The sequence below is a fragment of the Engystomops pustulosus genome, chromosome 3, assembly GCF_040894005.1.
Source record: "Engystomops pustulosus chromosome 3, aEngPut4.maternal, whole genome shotgun sequence".
Classification (NCBI taxonomy): Eukaryota; Metazoa; Chordata; class Amphibia; order Anura; family Leptodactylidae; genus Engystomops; species Engystomops pustulosus.
This window is the reverse complement of record NC_092413.1, coordinates 211,693,163-211,719,096: the sequence shown is the minus strand read 5'-3', so window position 1 is coordinate 211,719,096 and position 25,934 is coordinate 211,693,163. Positions and strand designations below refer to the sequence as shown.

The 25,934-nt window shown below is 42.9% G+C and overlaps 1 protein-coding gene across 6 annotated transcripts in view; it reads right to left on the bottom strand.

Moving 5' to 3' along the window:
* Positions 1 to 25,934, bottom strand: part of SUPT3H (SPT3 homolog, SAGA and STAGA complex component) — a 335,908-nt gene that overhangs the window by 131,235 nt on the left and 178,739 nt on the right. Inside the window, exon 1 of one of the 6 annotated variants that reach the window (XM_072143736.1) lies at positions 5,580 to 5,677. The exons of the other annotated variants lie outside the window; for them this stretch is intronic. Within the exon in view, the coding sequence (XP_071999837.1) occupies positions 5,580 to 5,627 (48 nt within the window). The 5' untranslated portion in view covers positions 5,628 to 5,677. Of the gene's footprint in view, positions 1 to 5,579; positions 5,678 to 25,934 lie in introns of those variants that run through there. 6 annotated transcript variants of the gene reach the window in all.

The window sequence follows — 25,934 nt, the reverse complement described above, 5'->3', positions numbered from 1 at the left end:
CATATACTATATGTGGATAACATATACTGTATGAGAAGTGTTAGGCCCTTTTCACACTTGCGAGTGTGATGGACTGAACTCACATCACACTCGCAGGGAGTGCTGCTTAGATCTCCCGTCCTGAGCAGTGCAAACCGGAACTCAACTACGCATGTCAGTTCAGTTCCGGTTTGCACCCTTTGGGCCGGGAGATCTAGGCAGCACTCAGGGGGAAGGATGTAACTCAGGATCAGTACAGGATAAGTAATGTCATGTATGTACACAGTGACTGCACCAGCAGCAGAATAGTGACTGCAGCTCTGGGGTATAATACAGGATGTAACTCAGGATCAGTACAGGATAAGTAATGTCATGTATGTACACAGTGACTGCACCACCAGCAGATAGTGAGTGCAGCTCTGGAGTATAATACAGGATGTAACTCAGGATCAGTACAGGATAAGTAATGTCATGTATGTACATAGTGACTGCACCAGCAGCAGAATAGTGAGTGCAGCTCTGGAGTATAATACAGGATGTAACTCAGGATCAGTACAGGATAAGTAATGTCATGTATGTACACAGTGACTGCACCAGCAGAATAGTGAGTGCAGCTCTGGAGTATAATACAGGATGTAACTCAGGATCAGTACAAGATAAGTAATGTCATGTATGTACACAGTGACTGCACCAGCAGCAGAATAGTGAGTGCAGCTCTGGAGTATATAATACAGGATGTAACTCAGGATCAGTACAGGGTAAGTAATGTCATGTATATACACAGTGACTGCACCAGCAGCAGAATAGTGAGTGCAGCTCTGGAGTATAATACAGGATGTAACTCAGGATCAGTACAGGATAAGTAATGTCATGTATGTACACAGTGACTGCACCAGCAGCAGAATAGTGAGTGCAGCTCTGGAGTATAATACAGGATGTAACTCAGGATCAGTACAGGATAAGTAATGTCATGTATGTACACAGTGACTGTACCAGCAGCAGAATAGCGAGTGTAGCTCTGGGGTATAATACAGGATGTAACTCAGGATCAGTACAGGATAAGTAATGTCATGTATGTACACAGTGACTGTACCAGCAGCAGAATAGCGAGTGTAGCTCTGGGGTATAATACAGGATGTAACTCAGGATCAGTACAGGATAAGTAATGTCATGTATGTACACAGTGTCTGCACCAGCAGCAGAATAGTGAGTGCAGCTCTGGATGTAACCTCAGGATTGGTACAAGATAAGTAATGTCATGTATGTACACAGTGATTGCACCAGTAGCAGAATAGTGAGTGCAGCTCTGGAGTATAATAGAGGATATAACTCAGGATCAGTACAGGATAAGTAATGTCATGTATGTACACAGTGACTGCACCAGCAGCAGAATAGCGAGTGTAGCTCTGGGGTATAATACAGGATGTAACTCAGGATCAGTACAGGATACGTAATGTCATGTATGTACACAGTGACTGCACCAGCAGAATAGTGAGTGCAGCTCTGGAGTATAATACAGGATGTAACTCAGGATCAGTACAGGTAAGTAATGTCATGTATGTACACAGTGACTGCACCAGCAGCAGAATAGTGAGTGCAGCTCTGGGGTATAATACAGGATGTAACTCAGGATCAGTACAGGATAAGTAATGTCATGTATGTACCCAGTGACTGCACCAGCAGAATAGTGAGTGCAGCTCTGGAGTATAATACAGGATGTAACTCAGGATCAGTACAGGTAAGTAATGTCATGTATGTACACAGTGACTGCACCAGCAGCAGAATAGTGAGTGCAGCTCTGGGGTATAATACAGGATGTAACTCAGGATCAGTACAGGATAAGTAATGTCATGTATGTACCCAGTGACTGCACCAGCCGCAGAATAGTGAGTGCAGCTCTGGAGTATAATACAGGATGTAACTCAGGATCAGTACAGGATAAGTAATGTCATGTATGTACACAGTGACTGCACCAGCAGTAGAATAGTGAGTGCAGCTCTGGAGTATAATACAGGATGTAACTCAGGATCAGTACAGGATAAGTAATGTCATGTATATACAGTGACTGCACCAGCAGCAGAATAGTGAGTGTAGCTCTGGAGTATAATACAGGATGTAACTCAGGATCAGTACAGGATAAGTAATGTCATGTATGTACACAGTGACTGCACCACCAGCAGAATAGTGAGTGTAGCTCTGGGGTATAATACAGGATGTAACTCAGGATCAGTACAGGATAAGTAATGTCATGTATGTACACAGTGACTGCACCAGCAGCAGAATAGTGAGTGCAGCTCTGGAGTATTGTGTAATGGATGCAGGTGAATATGGTAGTACTATATACATTAATAATATAGAAATTGATACATGATAAGTATAAACTTGTGAGCTTGCTAGACCTATTCTTAATAAATGTTACACCAGTTACATGAAATGGGGCTTTGTGTGAACATGCCCCTAAACTATTCTAGGCAGAGCTGCCCTGCAATATCCATGTAAATAAATTGGTAGGGATCAGATTTTCCCCGGGGATCGGCAGCCAGAGATAGGCAATTGCTTCTGATTCTGTTCTCCTTTAAGCAGAACTGGCTCTATTACCTCGAGCACTTACAAAGCTAAATGCACTTAAGTCTCAAGTACGTAGTAATGTTTCTAATTAAATCACTTTGTGGTTATTTGCTGCCATCCACCTCAAAGCCTCCTGACATGATTCAGTGTTATGTGACATTGTTGGCAGGCCTCGCTAACTGGGAATGGCATGGTACAAACCTAATTATCTCACATCCAGCGAGAGGCTGAGGTCACCCGTTGGGATGCGTAGGATATTAGATGTACACTTGCTGCTACTGTAACTCTTACATCCTAATATTTCATCTTGTCCATCACTCCCTACAAGTGGAGGCGGCCAGGGCTTTAGTTTCCAGGGAAGGAGCTGGTTATACATGACGCTGCCCGGTACGGTATAAAAGGAAAACTCTCATATTTACATTTTCCTAATGAGATTTCCTCTTAAAGGAAATCTACCACCAGGATGAAGGATTGTAAACCAAGCACACTTACATACTGGCGTGTGCCCCCTCTGGCAGGATCTGCTCTTCTTCTGCATTAGTTTTTTTTTTTTTTACAAAAAAAGGTTTCGAAATTATGTAAATGAGCCTGAGGGGCTCTGGAGTCCATAGAGCCCTTCAGGTTCATTTGCATAATTTGTATTGTAAAAATAAGGACATAAATAGCTGAAAAAAGAGCAGATCCTGCCGGGGAGTGCACACGCCAGCATATAGGTCTGGCTTGGTTTACAATCCTTGATCCTGGTGGTAGATTTCCTTTAAGGGGATGGCCGCTTTATGGTAATTATTTATTATATATTGGGGACATGACATAAAAAAACCCCCGTAGAAATACAGTACATGTTCAAATAAAGTTTTGCTCCTGTCGCAGACTCTCGGACAGGTGAAGAGGAGCATGTTGCTGTAGAGCACGCTGTAGGCGTGCATAATTAGGAAGCGAAGAAGCACTGGACTTCCTGTGTGACAACCTCAGGAGGGCCTGGCTCTGAAAAATCATGCTGTAGGCGTGCATAATTATGAAATGAGGTAGCCACATGAAGTCCAATAACCCATATAAGAAAAACAAATGAGTTTGGTGGCAGAGGAGCCACCCTTGCTATGCTACACCATCTTACAGATGGACATGCCAGGCTCACAACAACAAAAGATATTCTCCGTTTTTACTAGTAAAGGAGCTCTACTAAATTGGGGTCTACTCCTTGTGAACTCAAAATAGCCTGAATCTACCTAACCAACTGAGGGTTTTGAAATTTCTGGCCAAAGCAAACACTAAAGCTAAAGCAATCAGTGAAGGCATCAGAACTCACAGTAACTGTCTGGATTCTCCATTATCTCCTCACGTTAACAAAATCTTGGGGTTCAGAACATAAAATAACTCAAGGAGGCAGAGAGCTCAGCACTGAAGTCAAGCTCTCCAATTCCCAACCCCCCCCCCCTGCTGTAATTGACGGATCTGCGTCAAGGGACATCATTGAAGGACTTCCTGAATCAGGTGCATGAGGTCAATCACAGCAGAGCAAACTTTTGAGGCGGGAGAGCTTGACTTCAGCATTGAGTTCTATGCCTACATGACTTTATACAACCAATCTCACTTCATAGTTGATTTTCTAAGTGAGGGAACAACACTGGACTAGGAAAAAAATACATCATCTGGAAGGGGTCTGGCTCCTTACCAAAACAGTGGCAAGAGTTTATTAGGTCAATTTCTGCTGTCCGGTTCCCTTAAAGCAAAAATAAGGGTGTTCCCATCTTAAAGGGAACCTGCCACCAGGAGACCCTTTTTAGCACTACCCCAGCCCCCACAGAGCATAGCACATACACTGCCAAAGTGTTTTTGTAAAAAAAATTGGTTTTACAGAAAAAAAGGATATGTTATATTGTACCTTTCATTAGCATCTGCTGTGTGACTAGGCAGTTGTCAATTGGGAGGGGCTGGAAAGGAGCAGTTTCCCCCCCACCCTTGGGAGACATGTGACCTTTTCAAATATATGAATAACTCCCCACACTCAGGATTGGCTGTAGAGGAGCAGGGGGCGTCGCTAAGCCCAGTGATGGGTGTTTTCATATATTTGAAAAGGTCACATGGAGTAGCTGTTCCCCAAGGTTGGGGGGGAAACTGCTCCTTTCCAGACACTCCCAAAAGGCAACTGCCTAGTCACACAGTAGATGCTAATGGAAGATACAATATAACATATCTTTTTTTCTGTAAAACCTATTTTTAATATAAAAACACTTTGGCAGTGTATGTACTATGCTCTGTGGGGACTGGGGGAGTGCTAAAAATGGGTCTCCTGGTGACAGGTTCTCTTTAAACTGAAAGGGTTTGGTTTGTATTGATACTATTTCTGTGCTTATCTTATTTGTATGTAGTGGTATAATGCAAAGTATTAAAATTCTAGTATTGATGGGTCTGTAACCTGGGCACGGGCAGTACAAGTGCCACCTTTGCCGTGGCCTCAGGGTAACTATAGAGCGGATTCTTCTATATAAATGCTGAATCTTTGTGAAGGAGGACTTGGATGCCTTTGTAACCAAGTGATGGTTAAAAGACTAAATCCTATTATGTTGTAAATCCACTTTAAGTCCTGAAATATTCCAGTGATTTATATTCACTGCAGAACAAGGGACGGAAACTTCTTTGTGGCGGCGGGGAGTGTTCCCCAGCACACGTGTTCACAAGATGTGGAGATCACCATTCACAAAAGAATAGTTTGTTGGAATAAGAGACCAAGGAATTATCTCAGATCTCTAGATTAACCTTGTGCATTGGGTTTTCTGTACAATAGACTCTGAACTAGGATTTATGATTTTTTTTTTTGAGGCACTGACAGCAAAAATAAAATGTAATTTCCGGCTTTCCATCAGCAAAATGACGTCTCATTGAGGAGGTTTATGAAGGTCTAACGGAAATGAAGTAACAATGTGGAGAAGTAGGTGGGCACCATAACTGTGCCCCGAAGTACAGGAACTACCATGAGATAATTCAATATTAAAAATGTACATAAAAGAAAATTGTGAAAAAAATCTATGCACCTGAATGACCTCCCTCCACTTCCATTGAGACACTTCCCAGGTCACCATCCCAATCCTGGAAATGACTGCTGAGCTAATCACAATATAGTCCTATGGGTGGGTGGTGCTAAACTGTCTGTTGTAGTCCAGGACTACCCGACTGCCGTAGCCCAGGACTACCCAACTGACACACACAACTGCTGTAGCCAAGGGCTACCCAAGTGACACACCCAACTGCTGTACTCCAAGACTACCCAACTGCTGTACCCCAGGACTACCCAAATGACACACCCAACTGCTGTGCCCCAGGACTACCCAACTGACACACACAACTGCTGTAGCCAAGGGCTACCCAAGTGACACACCCAACTGCTGTACTCCAAGACTACCCAACTGCTGTACCCCAGGACTACCCAAATGACACACCCAACTGCTGTGCCCCAGGACTACCCAACTGACACACCCAACTGCTGTAGCCCAGGACTACCCAACTGACACACCCAACTGCTGTAGCCCAGGACTACCCAACTGACACACCCAACTGCTGTACCCCAGGACTACCCAACTGACACACCCAACTGCTGTACCCCAGGAGTACGCAACTGGCACACCCAACTACTGTACCCCAGGACTACCCAACTGACACACACAACTACTGTACCCCAGGACTACCCAACTGACACACACAACTGCTGTAGCTCAGGACTTCCCAACTGACACACACAACTGCTGTAGTCCAGGACTACCCAACTGCTGTCGTCCAGGACTACCCAACTGACACACACAACTGCTGTAGCCAAGGGCTACCCAAGTGACACACCCAACTGCTGTACTCCAAGACTACCCAACTGCTGTACCCCAGGACTACCCAAATGACACACCCAACTGCTGTGCCCCAGGACTACCCAACTGACACACCCAACTGCTGTAGCCCAGGACTACCCAACTGACACACCCAACTGCTGTAGCCCAGGACTACCCAACTGACACACCCAACTGCTGTAGCCCAGGACTACCCAAATGACACACCCAACTGCTGTACCCCAGGAGTACGCAACTGGCACACCCAACTACTGTACCCCAGGACTACCCAACTGACACACACAACTACTGTACCCCAGGACTACCCAACTGACACACACAACTGCTGTAGTCCAGGACTACCCAACTGCTGTCGTCCAGGACTACCCAACTGACACACCCAACTGCTGTAGCCCAGGACTACCCAACTGACACACCCAACTGCTGTAGCCCAGGACTACCCAACTGAAACACCCAACTGCTGTATCCCAGGACTACCAAACTGACACTGAGCCCAATAAGAAAAGGATTTGCATCCACGGATTGCTGTAAAAGAGTGGGGGTAGAAAAATTCCAAAATGTGTTGAAAAAATAGTTTTTTTTGTGGAGGTGGTGGAAATGCCTCTCAAATGGTGGTCTCACTAACATGACCCCTTAGCATGACCACACTCTACAAGCCAGAGTACATGACAATTCTTATGTTCTCATAGACAAAAGTTATGGTTGTTTACAAATTTTCCAAAGCTACATTTTTTTCTAATTCAGATCGATCAGATGAGACGAAATTTTCACATGAACTCCAAATTGACAATTTTTGTTAATAAAATGCAGGCTATGGTTATTTTATATAGAGCCCCCTCGTGGTTATTTTATATAGAGCTCCCCTCACCCCCATTAATTCCTTATGTACATCCTTAGAAGGCCCCCACCAAGCAGCCCTGGGGCCCGGCACTTCCCCGAGTATGCCCAGTGCTTGGTGTCGGCCCTGATTAGTAGAGGAGATGGACGTTCCTAATCGAAAGATGTGCTGTATTATAAAATATTCTGGATTATATGCTATTACAAGGAGTGAAAGGATAAATTATTCTTCAAGTTTTGTTAAAATAAAAATATTAATACTGCTGGTTAAGCCTATTGCATTTATTGTAAAATTTGTATTTCAACAAAACTTTACGAACCTGACTGTTCCGATGCTCTCGTACACAAAAGTTATTACTTTTCCGAAACTGTCAAATTTTTCCCAGTTTCAAGTGGACTCTGAATTGACAGGTAACTCCAAATGGACATTTACAAAACATAAAAATAAAAAACATTGGCAATATTTTTTTTGGATCCATTCAATGTTTAGAACTTATCTTGGTGACTCACATCAGCTCTACTACATCTCTATGTCATAAACCAAAGAGCAGGACATCCAGTATTAGATAAGAGAACACTATGAGACATCACAATGGACTGCAGGTCCCCGATCCCTCGAATGTCGTTACACGAAAACGCGGAATAACAATAAGTGTGAGACGGTGACGAGGCATCGCTGTGCGGCTCGGATCTGTACATACGCCATGTCTCCGATGATAAAGAGCTCCCAGACTTGTCAGCGCAAAGCACAGATATCCCGTATCTCTAGCCGCTGAATACTCGGCTAATTGCCTCACTGAAAACTCCCCTTGTCCTACATGTTTCCAAAATATTTTCTTTCCTGTTTCTCGTCATCTCTCCCCTGCAGAAGTGAGAGCGTACACAGAGCGGCCTGTTGGTTTCGGTTGCACTTGCTGTATTAGAGCCACTTCCCAGCAATAACAAGCTGTGATATATACAGGGTCGGGTGTGACTCCTGATGGGTCATGGATTCAGTATCGGAACCAGGAGTCAGATGGAATATTCTCGTAACCAGCAATGTAGAACTAAATGTTCAATGATTTTCATAGGTGATATGTTAAAAATGTGTTTCCTCCACCAGGTGGAGTGTTCCACTACAGTTTTTTTTTTACGTCCTAACCTACATCTTTACTGCAATCACTCCGAAAAATTTTCATTTGTATAAGGGGCGTTTAAGAACATAATTTTTTCATGGTTACAAAAACATTTTTTTGGGAGCACTGCTGTATTTTTTTTTCTTAGAGTAGAAGTTACAGTTACTACACCGTTAGGATAGTGCCGGTTGGATGATGAAAGTTGTTGCAAAAGCTGCTTAAAGGATCTACCAGATGGATTCAGTATCATACGACAAGTACACTTACACGATTGTGTGTCCCCCCCCCTCACATAGGATCTGTTCTTCCTTTACCTTCTAATGGCCTCAGCTTGGAGAAAATCAACTTCTAATATTATGTAAATGAGCCTCAGCGGCTCCGGTCTTCGTCACAGAAGCCCCTTCTGCTAATTATGAATGCCTCTGTTCTCTATATTGCAGAGACATCATGGGATTATTAGCAGATCATAGAGTAAATACAATCTAAAATTTAAGATGAATAACAAATTCTAAACATTTGGATACTCAGGTCCAATGTCAGACTAGGCACACACTTTGAGACAGGGTTTTATAAGCCCTGGCCAGGAGAAGTTCACATGCTTCTAAACATTCACTAGTATCTGACATATAGAAAGAGAGATGAGAGACAGATCAAAGATGAGAGATCCATGAGATGGATAAAACACACAACGACACTCTCAGCTCTGCTAAATATGAGCTATAACACACACAGAATGACTCCCCCCTGGATAAAGACCTTATCTTATCTGTAGCTTGTAGAGTAAGTCTGTCCATGCTTCTGCTTGCTGGCAGGTAGTGCCTGTGTTTGAGCTTGGGTTGTAATGGATGGGGAGGAGCTGAAGGCAGAGAGAAGAAGCTATTCATGAGAAGAATCTGCCCGACCATAATTAGATTTACGGTCGGATCCAGGGGCAACCAAAATTGTGTACAGCAGGACAAATAGAGACTGATTGGAATTATATCTGTGAAATGCTGTATTTTTGTTAATAACTGTGAATTAGAGAATGTGTTATTTTGTTATCCTTAACTTTAAGTTAAATTTATCATTTCACCCCTTGTTACAGAATAGAATTCAGAATATTTTATAATCCGGAAACATATATATTAAAATCATGTAGTTGACACAGTATACAACCCGGAGATAAATCATTCCATACACATTTTTGGATTAGGAGAATGCACCCCCCATACCCTCCCCCCTCCCAACAGCTCTTGTGGCTCTATATATAATGAATGCTGATAGCATTAATAAGAAAAGGAGCCAAAATGAGAAACAATTTCAGGACATGATGACTCAATAAATGATATTTAGGCTGTCTGTGGGGGCGAAAAGAGTCCCATTTTTTTTTTTTTTTCCTTTTTCTTGTCCTGCTGTATTTTCTCTGCAGACGTGTAGTCATCATGAGAATGGTAATATAATATGCAGTGTATAAAACACGGCCAGTAACACGGGCTCCCAGCTGCTTTTGATCAGCTCCTTCTGTATAACAATGCCGGTTAACCTCCACAAAGACACGTATATACCGTACATCTTACAGGTAATGGTAACCACATGGCACAGACCCTCGCAACTTTACGCTTAAATTATGGTGTGAAAAAGTATAAAAAAAAAAAAAAATGTAAAAACTGGCAAAACATATTTTGTGTAACCTTCATGGCTTCTGTGGCACCGTAACGCCTAATATATTTTCCAAGGGGAAAATCATTCATCTGGACACGTGTATTGGTAGGATTTTTTTTTTCTTTTTTTGTTAAGGGGGTGGGGGATTTTTTTTTTTGTACGCTTTAAGGCATTATTATCCACTTTGGTTGAGTCTGCCTCACATGTGATAAGGGAGCTAGTCATACGTGGGATCCTTGAGGTCTATGGGGGATAAAGTAAACTATTTTGGAAAAACGACACATGGTGGAGATTGATAGGGGGGGTTTTCTAGTGGGGGGTAATTTTGGATTTTGATGATGTGACCTCAGTAAGACACTCCGGACCCCACACCATAAGCTGTTTGACAATCCTATGATTAGTTACCCAGTTATTGCTTATATGGATGCACAGAAACCAAAACCCATTTCAGTGGGTGGAAATGTAGGAATTTGAGTGGAAAAAGGGTCTATTGAGGAAACCAACATTTTGCCTCCACTTCCTTTCCTATATTCCAGTGTTTAGTACAGCGGTCTCCAACCTGTGGCTCTCCAAATGTGTGAAATGTTCAATTCCCAGCATGCCCTGGCAGTCTGAGGCTGATGGTGGGAGGTATACTTGTATAACCGCTAGAGAAAGCAGAAGGATATAGACCACATATAAAGGAATAATATCTCTTTTAGTAAAAGCTAGGGGTAAGGATGCAATACTCCTTGGTTGGGGAGGGGGGAAGCTTACACAGCAGAAATCTTCTCCCATTATATCTTTAGAATTATAAATGTCTTGCCCCTTTAATTAAAGGGAACCTGTCACCAGGGACATAATTTTCACTAAAGACAGGTTACCGAAGCCCCTCACACTTGAATCGCAAATATGTCTTTCTGCTTACTCTAAGCATTTGAATAACAATAAAATTGTGTGTTATAACTTACTTTGCACCCTGACCAAATACTCTGTGTAGTCCCAGGGGTTGGGCTTTGGTTTGGATGCATTTTAAAAACAAAATGCGACTTGTCTGTGCTGCTCACTCCTCAGCTCTTAGCACCCACCTTTGTGCTCCTGTATAGCCCCTCCCTCCTGCTCTTTCACAGAGCTCACAGCTGACATCATTGGGGGAGGGAGGAGCTGTACAGGAGCACAAAGGTGGGGGCTGGGAGCTGAGGAGTCTGCAGCAAAGACAAGTCACATGTTGTTTTTTGAAATGTATCCAAACCAAAGCCCAACCCCTGGGACGACACAGAAGATTCTGTCTGGGTGCAAGGCACGTTATAAACACACTTATAATGTAATGCAAATGCTTACAGAATGCAGAAAGACATATTTGCAATTTAGCTGTAATGGGCTTCTGTAACCTGTCTTTAGTCAAAATGAGGTCCCTGGTGACAGGTTCCCTTTAAGGACACAATTTTATGGTTGCCAGTGCCGTAGCCCAGTCAAGCATACATCACCACTCTTCACCCTTCCCCTCTCCATAGAGAAGAAAGTGGCTGGCACCATAGCGCGGCTAAATATAGGGCATGTCCTATATTTTTCAATGCACGTTCATGGTACAGTGAGAAAACGTATGCTGACCACACCATGATTGGGCACCATAGGCATTAATAGGGTCCGATATCGAGCCAGAAAGTGTGCGGACGGAAATTAGTACCCATTACGTTCATGTAGATGGGGCCTTAGTCTAGTCTCATGCCAAAACTGAGGCTACATTCACATGGACGTAGGTCGGGCATACATCCGGTGTGCCGGAGAGGAGTAGGTGTGAGCCCTCCCCTCTCCGTAGAGATGCACGACCATGCACATGGGGACAGGCACAGGTTTTATTTTTCCCCTGTGTACAGAGCGGTACAGTTTGTGGCACCATATCGCTCTGTGCGCCTATTGCCGGCTATGGGGATGTTTGTATGGCTGCAAGCTTGCACTCATACATACGTGCCCTGCACGGTCGTGTGAATGTAGCCTAAGGGCATTTTGCAAGCCAGAAACGAGTCGGCTGGAGCTACTGTTTGTTGGAACTACGTTTTAAGGTATTGAATAAACACTGTGGATTTTAACTCCTGTGCCGGAACTCATCCTTCATTTTCTTTCTTAAGTAGGTGTATTCATCCTAAGGCCCCATTCACAAAGCTTTTGTGGGGACATATATATGGCCACAAGTTTACGGTCGGATATAGGTCTCCATAGACAGCTATACGTGCCGTACTGTGCGCTGTGCTTCACAATGGAGAGAAATTTTTTTCCAAGTGCTCTTCAAATTTATCTTTTTGTATTGAAAAATAAATTTGAAAAAAAAACTATAAAAACTTGATTTCTAGATACACTCGATTGCAGTACAAGCAGCAGGAAATCTTGTGTTTTCTTGAGTGTGAAGCTCTGGATATTAATTTTCCCCCAACTCTGCCAAACAGAAACAATACTTGGCAATCTGACACTGGTGCTCTTAAGAGTTGAACGTGTCAAGTCAGCTGCACCGGCTCTCCCCATGTAGGACGCTACCACCCAGAAGCTCGAGTCAGCAACGACGCACCTTGGAGCATGTAAATCTCCCGCCTCATAATGTACGAAGACCCTCGCAAAAGTCAGGAGCCCTTCCCAATAAATACATTAGTGATGTGACCAAATCCAAGACGATCCTCTCATATTGCGCAGGAGGTTCCTTGTATATTTATACGCTGGTAGAATATGTTCAGAGCTTTACAGAGAAAACATAGAAGATTTTATCGGGACGAGAGAACAGAAAACACATGCATCCTATATCTGGAAATCAAAGTCCTGCTCTGCCGGATTAATCCGTAAGAAAAGTAAGCTTAAAGCGCAAGTCCGATGGTGGAGGTCCCGGCAATATAAATAAATAAAACCCTATTAGGAGATTAATTAGCATTCATTGTAGGGAGCCCGCAGAGCTCAGACACCACTCACTTAAAGGGCCATGGAGTAAGAGCTCTCCTCATGGAGACTTTGACAATTAAGGCCACCTTGCAGGTGTGTGGAGACTTAAAGCCATTGACGCTCCAATAAGGGATTCTGGGAAAATATGCAAATACGTTTTCAATACGTAGAGATAAGGAAAACTATGCCTCTTAGCTACCTTGTAAGGCAGCCCCTTACCATCAAGCATGACCTTCAGGAAGCCTAATAACATTGTGCGGGTTCCATACACTGTATTGAAAAGGTACAACCACATCGAAACTGCGCTGTCTAAAGTCAGGAATCCATTCCTTCTGGAGTACATATACTGGTTTAGTTTTTACCCCGCATCAGGTCGATGGGCTTCCTAAAAATTATGCTTAATGTTAAGAGGCCTGCTTTACGAGGTATTAAAAGGGGTGTGGCTTTCCTTATTCCATCCTGGAAAACTTATTTGCATTTTTCCCCTGTAATTAATGGGTTCAACTAACACAAGGCAGGGATATGGTATTGGTGATAGCCGACACATTCGCTCTTGGAGTCAAGATGTTTGTTGAAATGTTGGTCCAAATCCTTTGTCCTTAGCTCATAATTTAGACCAGATCCTTACTGATTCCATAGAATAGCCCCATCCTACGTGGATCAACCTACTCCTTACTAAAACGCATCAGCATTTTGCCTTTTCTGTATACAGAAACTAACAAGACTATTTGTCTCCATGGTTACAGACTACAGACAAACCTTGTTCATAGTCACATCCTCTTGTCCCAACCTGCAAGCAATAGAAGATGAAAAGCTGAAGAAGATGGAAGTGTCAACACTGAAGGATCAAACAAATGTCTTCTTGATTCAATATGGAATATTTTGACATAGATAACTGCACTATTTTTTATTTTTTTGATTTTTGTTGCGCCACATTGGCTCCTCACGATCACTTGCAGTAGGTGGTAGTGGCATGACAAAGGGAGTTACTCTATAGCTAACCCTCTAGATGTCATCTAAGTTGGTCAAAGTTAGCTACGATCCAGGCCATTTCAGTCGGATATCAACTAAAATGTAGCAACTAACACCGTCTTTGCCAATGGCATCCGGTGCCCACTTCTGTACTAATCCACATGGCCAATCCAAAGAAGAAATCAGAGTTTCCATATAAACATATGAACCAAGCCTCATATAGTTGCTAATAGGAGAGTATGTAAGGGGCAAGCATTATATACAGTAAGTATAGGGCTGTAATGTAAATAGATCTCCGATATATCGAAGAGATGTCGGAGGACATCAACGGAAGCTGGGATTTAGAAATCATTAATTGAAACCCAATACAATGAAATAATTTAAATAACTAGCGGCCCAATGCACAATCTATAGTAGAATCCCCAACTATCACACCATTTACAGTAAAGGTTGTATCCTATGGGAAAATTGGCTCCTCCATTGGAGCCTATATGGTGTGTAGGCTCCTCCAAAAATTTCATAACGATAACCAAATGACCAAGACAGTAGATGGAGTACTTTCTCTTTAAGATTATCCCCGGGGGTTGACTTTTTAGCAATTGATGGGGGTCCGAAGCAAATACTATACAAGACTAATCTAAGAGAGCAACAGCTGGCTTGTTTAAAGTGATAGCTACTGTGTATCTTACCGAGATGGAAAACTACAGCTACGCTCAAACAGCTTGATTCATAGAGCTCCACATGTTTAGTGAACAGCAGCGTTGACAAAAATAGATGTCGATTGGAAGTATACACTCGCTCAATGACCCATGCAGCTTGCTATTACATTTCAAGGGAGAATTTATATACAAGACTTTGTTTATGAAGTCGGAACAGGGTTCTACCTTAGAAGCAGCTCTATAAAACTGCAGCAGTGGCAGAACGCAGAATTTACTCCTGGGTTTGATTAAACACCAAAAAAACCCAAACGTGTTTTTGAAAAGTAGCTGCCAGGACGAACCGGGCCAATTTTTACACCTGGAGCGAGGGGAAGAGGGGAGAAAAGCCAAGTGAACTTTTCCTCACTCAGTCCTGTCAAGCTAAACGTGACGTCTTTCTCCTGCTGCTCCTCCAGTGAGAAGAAAAGATTGGGGGGAGCCAATGAAGATCACAAGAGCCAAATATTTTTCCTCCTTTGTTGCAGCCATTACACAACATCCTGATCTACAAGGGTTTTCACCCACTGCTAAAGTTTCCTTACCGATGTGGACTGCCTAGAGGATGAACTAAAGAGGAGCTAGAGATCACGATCTCCGATAACGGTAGCAGACACTTTCCGCGCTGTACAATAGAAACTCCGGACCTCTCTCAAAGCAGTCCGGCGTATTCATGAGGGGGCGGTGCACTGCTTCTTCCACGGACTGCCCCACCCACTCTATCTGCCGTTGGTGACTGCCGAGTGTCATGCGGCAGTCACCGCCACTAATCCTGCCCCCTCATGAATTGGAGTCCTAATCCGGCCCCCTCATGAATAAAGCGGTCCGGGGTTTCTAGTGTACAGTGGGACCTTTGTAGCACTAGGAGCAGCTTACTTTAGTGGCCTTAGGTGAAACAGCTGGGCCCCTACTTTAAAGGGCACCTACCACCACAAATCTACCTATAAAGGTAGATTGGGTGGTAGGTGGATCAATGGGACGTGAGGATAGCCCTTTTAAGGGCTAATCCTCACGTCCCTGCACTTTTTTAATAACTTTAATTTGGTATTTATTCAAATTTACTTATGCGGCTACCGGGGCGTGGAGTAGCCGCATATGAGATTACACGAGGCGGCTACTCCACGCCCCGGTAGCCATTTTACCCCTCCTACTCACCCATCTTCGGCGCGCAGCTACGCGGAGCTGCGCGCCGAAGATGGGTGAGTAGGAGGAGTAAAATGGCTACCGGGGCGTGGAGTAGCCGCCTCGTGTAATCTCATATGCGGCTACTCCACGCCCCGGTAGCCGCATAAGTAAATTTGAATAAATACCAAATTAAAGTTATTAAAAAAGTGCAGGGACGTGAGGATTAGCCCTTAAAAGGGCTATCCTCACGTCCCATTGATCCACCTACCACCCAATCTACCTTTATAGGTAGATTTGTGGTGGTAGGTTCCCTTTAACAGTCCAAATCGGAATGACATCGGATCCGGACTGTTAAGCCATTTGATCCCGTGGTCACATGCCTGTAGAGAGAGGGGGCTCCCTCCTCCTAGTGGTACAATGCAATGTGATCAATGGGTACCGTCTTAACAGCCGAGGACCTTATGAATTTACCAGATCTCTCCATGGCATAAGACTGCTTGGTCCTACTTTTGGCCAATGTGAAAGATCCCTTAGGCTCATTGGCATATTTTGTAAAATATTTCTGCATAAAAACAAGGAAAAAAAGAAGCGAAAAGAAGAGCAGATCCTGCCAGCTTGGGCACACGCCAGCATGTAAATGTGCTTGGTGTACAAACCTTTATGCTAGTGATAGATTTTAATATTAATGACAAGATTAGAGAATTCCAAGTCAAAATCATTTTGTTTTAATCCGTGTAAAATGCTTAAAGGGTTAACAGGCTTCCTACCTGCTGTTTTGAATAGTTGGAGGGGTTAAGTTAATAGAACGGGGGGATACAGCGGGGTTTCTATTAACAGGACTTCAAAACCCCCTGTAGAAATAAAATGGTCCCTAAAATAATTGATCCTAAAATATTCTTGAAAATTTTAGAGAATGCTGCTCGATTTGTGATCTTTCTACCATCGTAATAAAACAAAAGGACACTTCTCAAATGTCTCCACCACAAACCTGAGATATGGTAAATGTTGATTAGTAACTCATTTAGGTAATGTAACTATCAGTTTGAAAAAACTGAACATTTTGAAAATAGCCATTTTTAAAAATTTTTTTTACCAAATTCATAAATAAATGCTAAATATATCATCCAAAATTTTTGAACGTCCCCCCAAAAAATGAATCTCACAATCTCCCGGGCAAGTAAAAGTAATCTAAAGTTATTACCGGGTAAAGGGACACATGCAAGTTTGGAAACGTAGGGCTTGGTCACGACGGCACAAATGAGCTTAGTCACCAAGGGGTTAAATGAAAAAAAAAAAAAAAAAGTGTCCTTACGATTAGTTTCAACAGGCAGCAGTGAACACTAGAGGTCAGTGTACAAAGCGCAGACATATCCAGAACCTGTTGCTTCCAATCAGGTGGATTAAACACAGAACCGGAGTCAGCTGCGACCACTTTGAAGGCATAATTCTTCTAACAAGCCGATCTTCCGAAACACCGCGACCCTAAAACCATCTAAGTTTGTTTGAAATCAGATAAGCTGATGTTCTGCGGTCATCTGCGGGAGGCTGCAGGGAGCGAGCACAGTGATCTCACAGCCGGCTACTGCCTCTCAGATGTCTCATCTCTGGGCTTTCACCTGGGCTTTCCCATCCAAGCGGATATCTACGAATAAACCAGAAGAGCAGCCCAGGACTCAAGGTACAAGACGTGAGAACCTATCAGTCCCTTCATACCGGTCTCTCATCTCAAATTGAAAATACACATAACAAAATGAATAAAAATATAATAATAAAAAATAACAATTGTACTGAAAAATAGGAAAAAATTCTGGACCTCCTGTAGCTGGTATCAGACGTTATTCACGTGCAGCTAGCCCAACTTCTTAAATATTACAGTGGATGAGTGTAAAAGTTGTAGATGAGTGGGAGTCTGACCATTGGGATAAATCAAGGAAACGGGGGTCCCCATCGGAATGGAGCAAAGGTTTCACGGTAGCAAATAACATGGCTTCAACTTTTGGCTTCAAAAGCTTCATCTGAAAAACTGAACGTGTGGCTGCACCCTTCAAGATCAAGCCTTGTTATTGAAGAGCTTCTCCGGATTATGATAACCATCTATTTATTATCATTTATTCAGCATGAGAGGCCCCGTCCACTCCCTCCATGACATGGTTGGTTGTTCAATGTCTATAAAACCTCATGTGTCTGTATGTGGGTCCGTGATCTATGGACACCAGTAGTGGATTACAATATCTGTGATTTGGGCGATGGCTCTGGGCCCAAGCCTTCTAGGGGGCCGATGGCCACCCAAACCACCCACCAAATTTTATACTGAGAAGGACAACATCTGCAAAGAGTTTGTATGGTCTCCGTGTTTGCATGGGTTTCCTCCGGTTTCCTCCCACACTCCAAAACACACTCGTGGGTTGATTAGATTGTGAACCCCATGGGGACAGGGACTGGTTTGGCAAGTTCTGTGCAAAGCTGCGTAATCTGTGTGCGCTATATAAATAAAGGAATTATTATTATTATTATTAATATTATTATTACTAAGGACCTTCACCCTTGAAGGCCCTCATAGATCTGTTCTTGCTCTCAATACACAAGAGGCATTTCAGGACCTTTAAAAGGTCCTCCAAAGGTCATAAAACCACAGATTAAAAGCAGCAGAAGGGACACATCCTCCATTCCCCAAGAAACTGATTCTAGTACCATATGTAGGAGGTGACTCCAGACTCGTAGGGGCTATAACATTCATACAGCCCAGGGTCCATGGTGGTCTTAATCCACCCTTGATGGACAATTTCGGCTATTAGCTAAACCACATGAAAAACGCTTCTCCAGTAGAGATGAGTGGCCCAGCACTTTAGGTCCAGCAGCTCTGCCTGAGGGTCTTGAGATTTACAAAAATGCATGGTTAATTTCTCTTCATTTCTGGGAGTGTAAGCAGCTGTGAAAATGTAACGCACCAAGAACGCACCGTGTGACCGCACCCTAACACAGACATGTTGTTTTATGGGCTGCCAATCAGGCAGCTTTACGTCCCTAGCAATTAGGCATTGGCTGTGGATTGTCTTGGTGTGATTGGCCACCGCCGCTGAACGGAGGACGCCAAACCAAAAGTTTGGATCTGCTCATCTCTACTGGAGAGACATTTTACATTTGGTTTATCGGATTAGCAGGAATTATGAACATGCATTGCATCTTTGAAGCATTATAAACAGTAAGTTAGATGCGTCAACAGTATGACCACGGTGGACAATCAGTGAGGTCACCGATTGCCCACACTGGTCACGTGACCACCAACACTCCTGCCCAGGAGGAGGTGTAAACACTGAATCGGAGCACCGCGTCATGTGAACTGTAACCCGGAAAAAAATACAGTAAGCAATATTTTTAATTCATATGGGAAAACCCATTTAGGCTGAGTTTTCTGCATCACTAGCCAAAAACAGGATTGAAGACTTAAAATTTTAATAAAAAAACTATAAGCTCCTCTTCTGTGTTTTATTTTACTGGACTGACTCCGGTTTTGGATTACTGCCCTGTGATTTCCATGTGAACAAGTCCATGTAACGTGGAGAATAAGAGGCTACAGGTTGCCACCAATCGTGCGCAGTCCTCACATGACCTGGAGACCGGTTCTGCATCCCAGCCGGCTCACATGTCGTAGAACGTTAACCATCAAATGGGAAACAGGAACATTCTGTCAAAATGACATTCTCCCTTTTTGATCCTTCCACCTCGATGGAGACAACATCAATTTTTTTTAAGCTGGTCTGTTGACATCTACTGCCAAATATAAGGACCCGTGTGCCTGCAGCTAATTATAGAGCGCTCAGACAGAGGGAGAACCAGCGCTGATCTGCAAGCACTTCTCCACGCTCTTCACGCATCATCCAGACTACCAGTCTTGGAAGGAGAAGGAGTATTTATCCAATTACATCGGCCCCTGTCTATGGCGCTTATGTGTAATTAGACAGTGCCGATAATGGCTAGGATCATAGTGAATAGATTACGTTTCAGAAATTCTCTTACTTCAAGTCAGGGCAACATTTGGAAATGCCATAAATGTTAAGTGCAGTAAACATGGACTTCTCCAGAAGATGAAAAAGGAGACTAGAAGCTTATATACTCCATAGCAAATTAACTTTTAGTGCCCCCTTCTACATTTCCTGTTAACGATGTGGGGTCTACGAAGCATCAAGTTCCCTTAAAGTAAGGCCGAGGCCACACCGCGACTACTACTGCCGCTTTTAATTGCCTTAACTATTGAGTGGCTTGTACTAAGCTGAATGCGACTATTTGGGCTGTACCTTTCAACAGCCAACAATCTATGTAGACTATTAAAAGTCTAGCCACCTGCAGCCATCACTAGGGGGCGCTTCTGGGCTGACCACATACCATCCTATTATTGATAACAGTCAGAATGCAATTATCGGATCAGATCAGAAATGAGTGCCTTGCTCTTATCTGTATCAGGAGCAACCACTGCAGATTCTGAAGGGAGAGGTTGTGCTATATGAAGGACAAACTTTACCAGAGCCCCCAATATCCAGAGTCCATTGGATGCAGTGGTATCCACCATATCTTGGCTATTGTTATAAACATTGTGTGAATATAGTTAAAGGGGTTGGCCAGTTTCACATTAAATGCTCATAAATGTGCTCATAAGATTAAAGTAATTTTAACCCCCAGTATCAGTTGCAGGTGATAAACTGACTTGCCTGTTATTTCTTTCCAGGCCCCGAGTCCCTACCCCATCATCCAGCCTGGTCTCTGACTGGGCGGGATTACCGTGTGCCATCTTCTTCAGGTGCATGTCATTCAGCGCCTGATGGAGAAGAGAGAAGGAGCGACGACCAGGCTTAGTTCTGCGCATGCGCCTGGTTTTCAAGCTGTGCCTCCACTCGACAGAAGACAGACATTGCACCCGGAGAGCCGTGCCCCGGACAGGAGGAACATCATGTGTTTTTCCTGTTTTTGCACGTCAGTTATTTCCTATTCTTTGGATAGGGGATAACTTATTAACTTGAGGAAGCCCCTTTAACTGGCTGCAATACACAACACAACCTCTAGTGGCCACACAGAGGCACATGTATTTTAGATATCTTGCAAGTATTGCCAAATCATGTAGTATAACAGTTATGTTATATAGAATAGTTTCCCTTCAATCCTTTCCTCATCCAATCCCTTGCCTTCCTTGGTTTAACTTGATTGACTTGTTTTTTGTTCAACTTTATTAACTATGTAACCCAAAATTTGGCTATCCTCCGGCATCTGGATATCTCGATATCTTGACATGTCCATCCAAATGGAAAAGTAGGGAAGGCCACATCTGTATGTATCCATATACACATGACAGGTGTGCCACAACCTCTTCATACATGTACATGTGGCGTTTGCTTTAGCTTACAGTAGGAGTTAAGGGGATATTGCAGGGATTTGTCTCAGATGGTTTCTATGAACTTCTTTATCCCATTCATGTAAACACAGGGCAGGTTCCGGTTTGCCGAGTTGTGTATACACCGAGTGACTTAGTACAAAGTCTTAATGTTTAGTTAGCCGGCAGATTGCTTCCATCCTGTGACTCATTAGCTCCCAGTGGTACCTCCACTTCCTTTATTTTATACAATCACAAATTCTATTAGTTTGTCTTATTTTGATAACCCCCGCTAATTAATGTCCTGCACAGGAAACTTTATGAGTCTTTTAAAGCAAGGCCCATAAAACAGGGGCTTATTTCAGTGACTCGGGTGGCGAGCGGCGGCTGTGTTTGGAAATACCAGACGGAGTAGCGAGCGGTGCCTGCGATTTTACCATTGTTTATCCCTCTGGATTATTTAAGTTAATGCAAGCAGTGTTTTCATTTTTAAATCGCCCCTTCTGGGGAATTTCAGAAATGTGGAAATTGAGTGTATAGAGTTACCGTCTGATGGGGGGGGGGGACGGGGACGAGATGGAATTAGGGCAGGGGGCTAGCGGATCATATTTATAGTACTGGTAGCAGGGACGGGATCATGAAATGGAATTCGAGTAAAAGATGAACATTACGAGGTTTTCTATGAAACATTACGAACATCTCGTAGGTTCTGCATGAGGAGTTAGAAGACCACCACCAGGAGTCGATATATGTCCCAGTTATTGGTGCTGCTATGAGATGGGAGACCAGAAACCAATGATCTGGAGTAACTTAATTTTTCCCCCGAAATCTGTTGTACTATAATCTTGGCTCCCCAATACAGATGCCACGAAAGAAATTGAAAACAATAACAATAGGTCTTCCATATCAGATTGGGTGGGGATATACCACCTGGGACCTCCACAGATTTTTCCTTTATGGTGTAAAAAAAAAAAATTCTGCTCAGCACCCGAAGCGTTGTATTTTGGTGAATAAATATACCTCATTGTTCACACTGCAAACCTGTACCATGCTGCACTTCCGATTTAAAAAAATAAATGAAATCACCAATGGCCTACAGGGAGAGATCTAAAAAAAATATGTAAAATATCTGTTAAAAAAAAAACATAAAACAAATGCCAATAAAATGGAGGGTAGCAAAAAACTAACTAAAATATAAAACTTATTTTACTATTTTCTTCAAACCAAATTCTTAATAAAAATGGATTAACTTAAAAATAGTTACGAGTGGAACCGTCAAAATTCAGACAGGAACCCAAAAATTTTTAAATCACTGGCCGGGTACTGAACCCCACCACCAGTGACACCCTGCTATCAGCAGTGCGTGCTGCCATTTTGGGGAGGATCGTCGCACTCGATGATGTCATCAGGGAGCGACAACCCTCCCCAAAACGGTGACGCTCTGCAGAGTTTAGCCACTTAAATGCAGCTTCCAACTTTGCCAATGGCGTTTGTAGAGTTTGCTGTCACCGGGGGAGGGGGTTTGAGCTGAACCTGCTCCTTGTCCAGACTTTCCAGAAGTTCGTATCCGGATGACCTGGATCCATTAGGTTTGTTGCAAAGCTGAACTTTGTGCTTCGAGTCCACTAAACATTAACAAACAATCAAATAAGAATTTCTTTATAATTTATTTGTTGGATTTTTTGTCATTAACCCCCCAAAATTTCAGCTACTGAACGACCCAATGCAAAAAATAAAAAAAAACTGAGTTTAGCCCCGAAAAAAATGAATAATGCAGTTAACTTACGCCAAAGCCTATTAAATGACACCATATTTACTAACTTTTTCTCTCCGTCTATATCTTTCTAGGGTACCACAGTGAGAGATGGGTGTTACATAGGTGTTATATAGAAGATTGTTTCCATCCTGCTGCAGTATACAGAGTATAACTCCACAACACGTTTTTCTCTGCTTATGAATTAGTTAGAAATCCCAGTCATCCTGGACGTCTGAGCTCCATGGGAAGAAACAGAAATATTATTGTTTGTTATCTGTCTAATTAAATCCTGAGATAATTTACTTCCTATTCAGCTTAAGAAATTCCTTCCTCTTGTTGCATTTAATAAGAAAATCCTACATAGAAGTCATGCAGTCAGCAGGACAGGCAGGGAGCTGGATCCTATGAGTATCTATCAATTTTGCGAAAACTTTTTGAAATTACATAGTCATTTATCAGAAATATTAATGTACATCAGAATTGTAATACTACTAATTGTCAGAGGAGTCATGTCCTTATTCACCACATGGTCTGGTACATAAGACTCATCTTTAAATGCTGGTTTATTGGGAAAAATCAATGGAAAAATCCCTCTCCCGTTGAAATCAAGGGGAGGCCGCCAATTCTTATTTCTGGCGGTCTCCAGAAAATTCACCGAGCAGAAAGTGGGTCAATGCGATTTGGGACACTAGACTTCCCAACCAGTGGTTTAATGTCCCAAATAACCCTAAATTAAATTTTGTCTGGGCCCACAAAAAACTGTAATATTTACCTTGGTCTGGAGCTCTTGAACTCTTTGGTGCAGCCACCGTAGTTCACCCCAGCATCATTCATGCTAAATGGAGGGGCTGGATGCATCAGTGAGCCTTCTCCGACTCTTCTCTAGGTAAGTATAACCGATAGTTTTTGGGGTTTTTTAAAACAACCAAAAAACCATAAGATACAGAGCACTATGGGACATTAAGCCACAAGGCCAAACAAAACATGCAGATAGTTTAGTGTCCCAAATCACCCTGATGGGTCTTCTTTAAAAGTATGTTACGTTGCTAGCACCTTACTTTCTCCATAAAAATGGGACATGCCCCAATCACATTTGTGCCACCATCAACACATGTCGCAAACAAGGCCCCAACAGCTTTGCTATCGAAAACAAAATTTTGGTTTTTTAAATCTTTTGTGGTAAAGTAACTCTACTGTATGCCAGCGGCCATCATGTTAAACAATCCTTGGACCAAACAACAACTGCACATCAGGGGCGTAACTTTAGGGGGTGCAGAGGTTGCGATCACACCTGGGCCCAAGAGGTTTAGGGGGCCCTTATGGTGTCACTTTCCCATATGAAAAGACTATTACTATAAATCATACATTATAGTTGGGGGCCTGGCACAGATTTTGCACTGGGGCCCATCAGCTTCTAGTTACGCCACTGTGTACATCAGACCATACCAAACCAGTCTGAGCTCCAGTTATCTGTTCTTTTATGATGTATTTTTGGGTAGTGAAGTGCTGGCATGTGCTGAACTTTGCAGGTTTAGATCCCTGAACCTGGACACCAGCCAAAAGTTCAGGTCCGGTCATGCCCCCATCATAACCAGGGGGAAGGGGTTCGGGTACGGAACCTGAACCTAAACCGAACCTTAAAGTAAACGGATGATAGATGTGTCCTAATAAGAAGTTCCTGAGGAATATAATACCTCTGGACTTCTTTTATTATTTATGATCACAGAAATATGGAGTTATAAAATGTATACAAATTACCCTGGGGCACTCATGCTACGTCACTGTGGGCCTCAGGGAGTCTTACAGTATACATTAATTTATGCTTTCCCCCATTGCGCTAGTGGCATAAAGAGTTATAGTAAAAGAAGTCCAAAGGAATGATGTTCTTCAGTAACTTCTTATTAGAAACCATCTACCATTCCTAAACCGATTGTGGTTGTCCCTTAACAGGTCCACTCAAACCTATTCATGGGACTAAAGACACTATTGCTAGTCTGGACTAAAGGCCAACTTGGACTCACAAAATATCCCACCGACACTGGTTCCTGGTGGAGCATCTTCTCTAATTCTCTAAGCAATGATTGTCATTCTTGGTGATCGTTCCCAGGAAGTTGTATAACCTTCTCTCTTTACCAGTCATTGATACTTGGAGGTTCTTAAAAACAACCTCAGTTCGTATTTGTCCCCATACATAGGATTTGTTATGAAATACAAAAAAGCCACCAATTTCCTTAATCATAGAAAGTAGATGAATACATTTAATTGAAATACATGTTCTGTAAAATACCATTCTATAAGGACTTATTCAGCTGCTGAAAAATTACTAAAAACTCTGGAGCTTTTTGTGTTCTTTTATCCACCCCTTGTGGTTTTTAGACAAAGAGGAAAAAAAAAATCCCCATCTAGAACAATAATGGATTCAGAGCAATAATGAGAGTGACCGCAATGTTGTCAAATTAGTGAACAGTGGTCTTTATTACTGGTGGTAAGCGTGGAATGGATTGTTTTTGGCTGGGCTTGTGGGCAGGCACCTGTCGAAACACTGCAACCTTACAACAGGGGTCAGCTCCTGTCAAACCTTGTTATCAATCCCACAGTGTTTCCTCGTGCTCTCCAGACAACCGTTGTGTAAGAAGTCATTACTCTCTCTGCCCTGAGGGACAGTCATGTTACACGGATATGATTTGTGTTACGACCCCACAGGAGAAGTGGCCTCACGATGTGCTCCGCAGAAGACTCGGAAAGAATAGCTAGCAACAATAAATCTTCTCTGAAGGAGCGAAGACTTGAGAAGCAGAGGAAGGAGAACATTAAAAGGAGGTAAAACACACAGAGCTTCTGGTTGGGGCATACGTCAAACACAATGAGGCAATCAAAGGGAAACCTGGGGGTCTGGAAATAGTCAAGAGTGCGATGATTGTAGACTATCGGGAAACAATCAGTGAAATAAACAAAGTGGATCTAACGCTCTAAACATTCCTGGAACTAAGAGAGTTATTATCAGACTTCTCCACCCCCAAATAATAGAGAATGTAAAGTAGAGCTCATTGTTCCTATATATTAGTTATGGCAAACCTTTTAGAGACAAAGTGCCCAAACTATAACCAAAATCCCTTTATTTATCGCAAAGTGCCAGCATGGCAATTT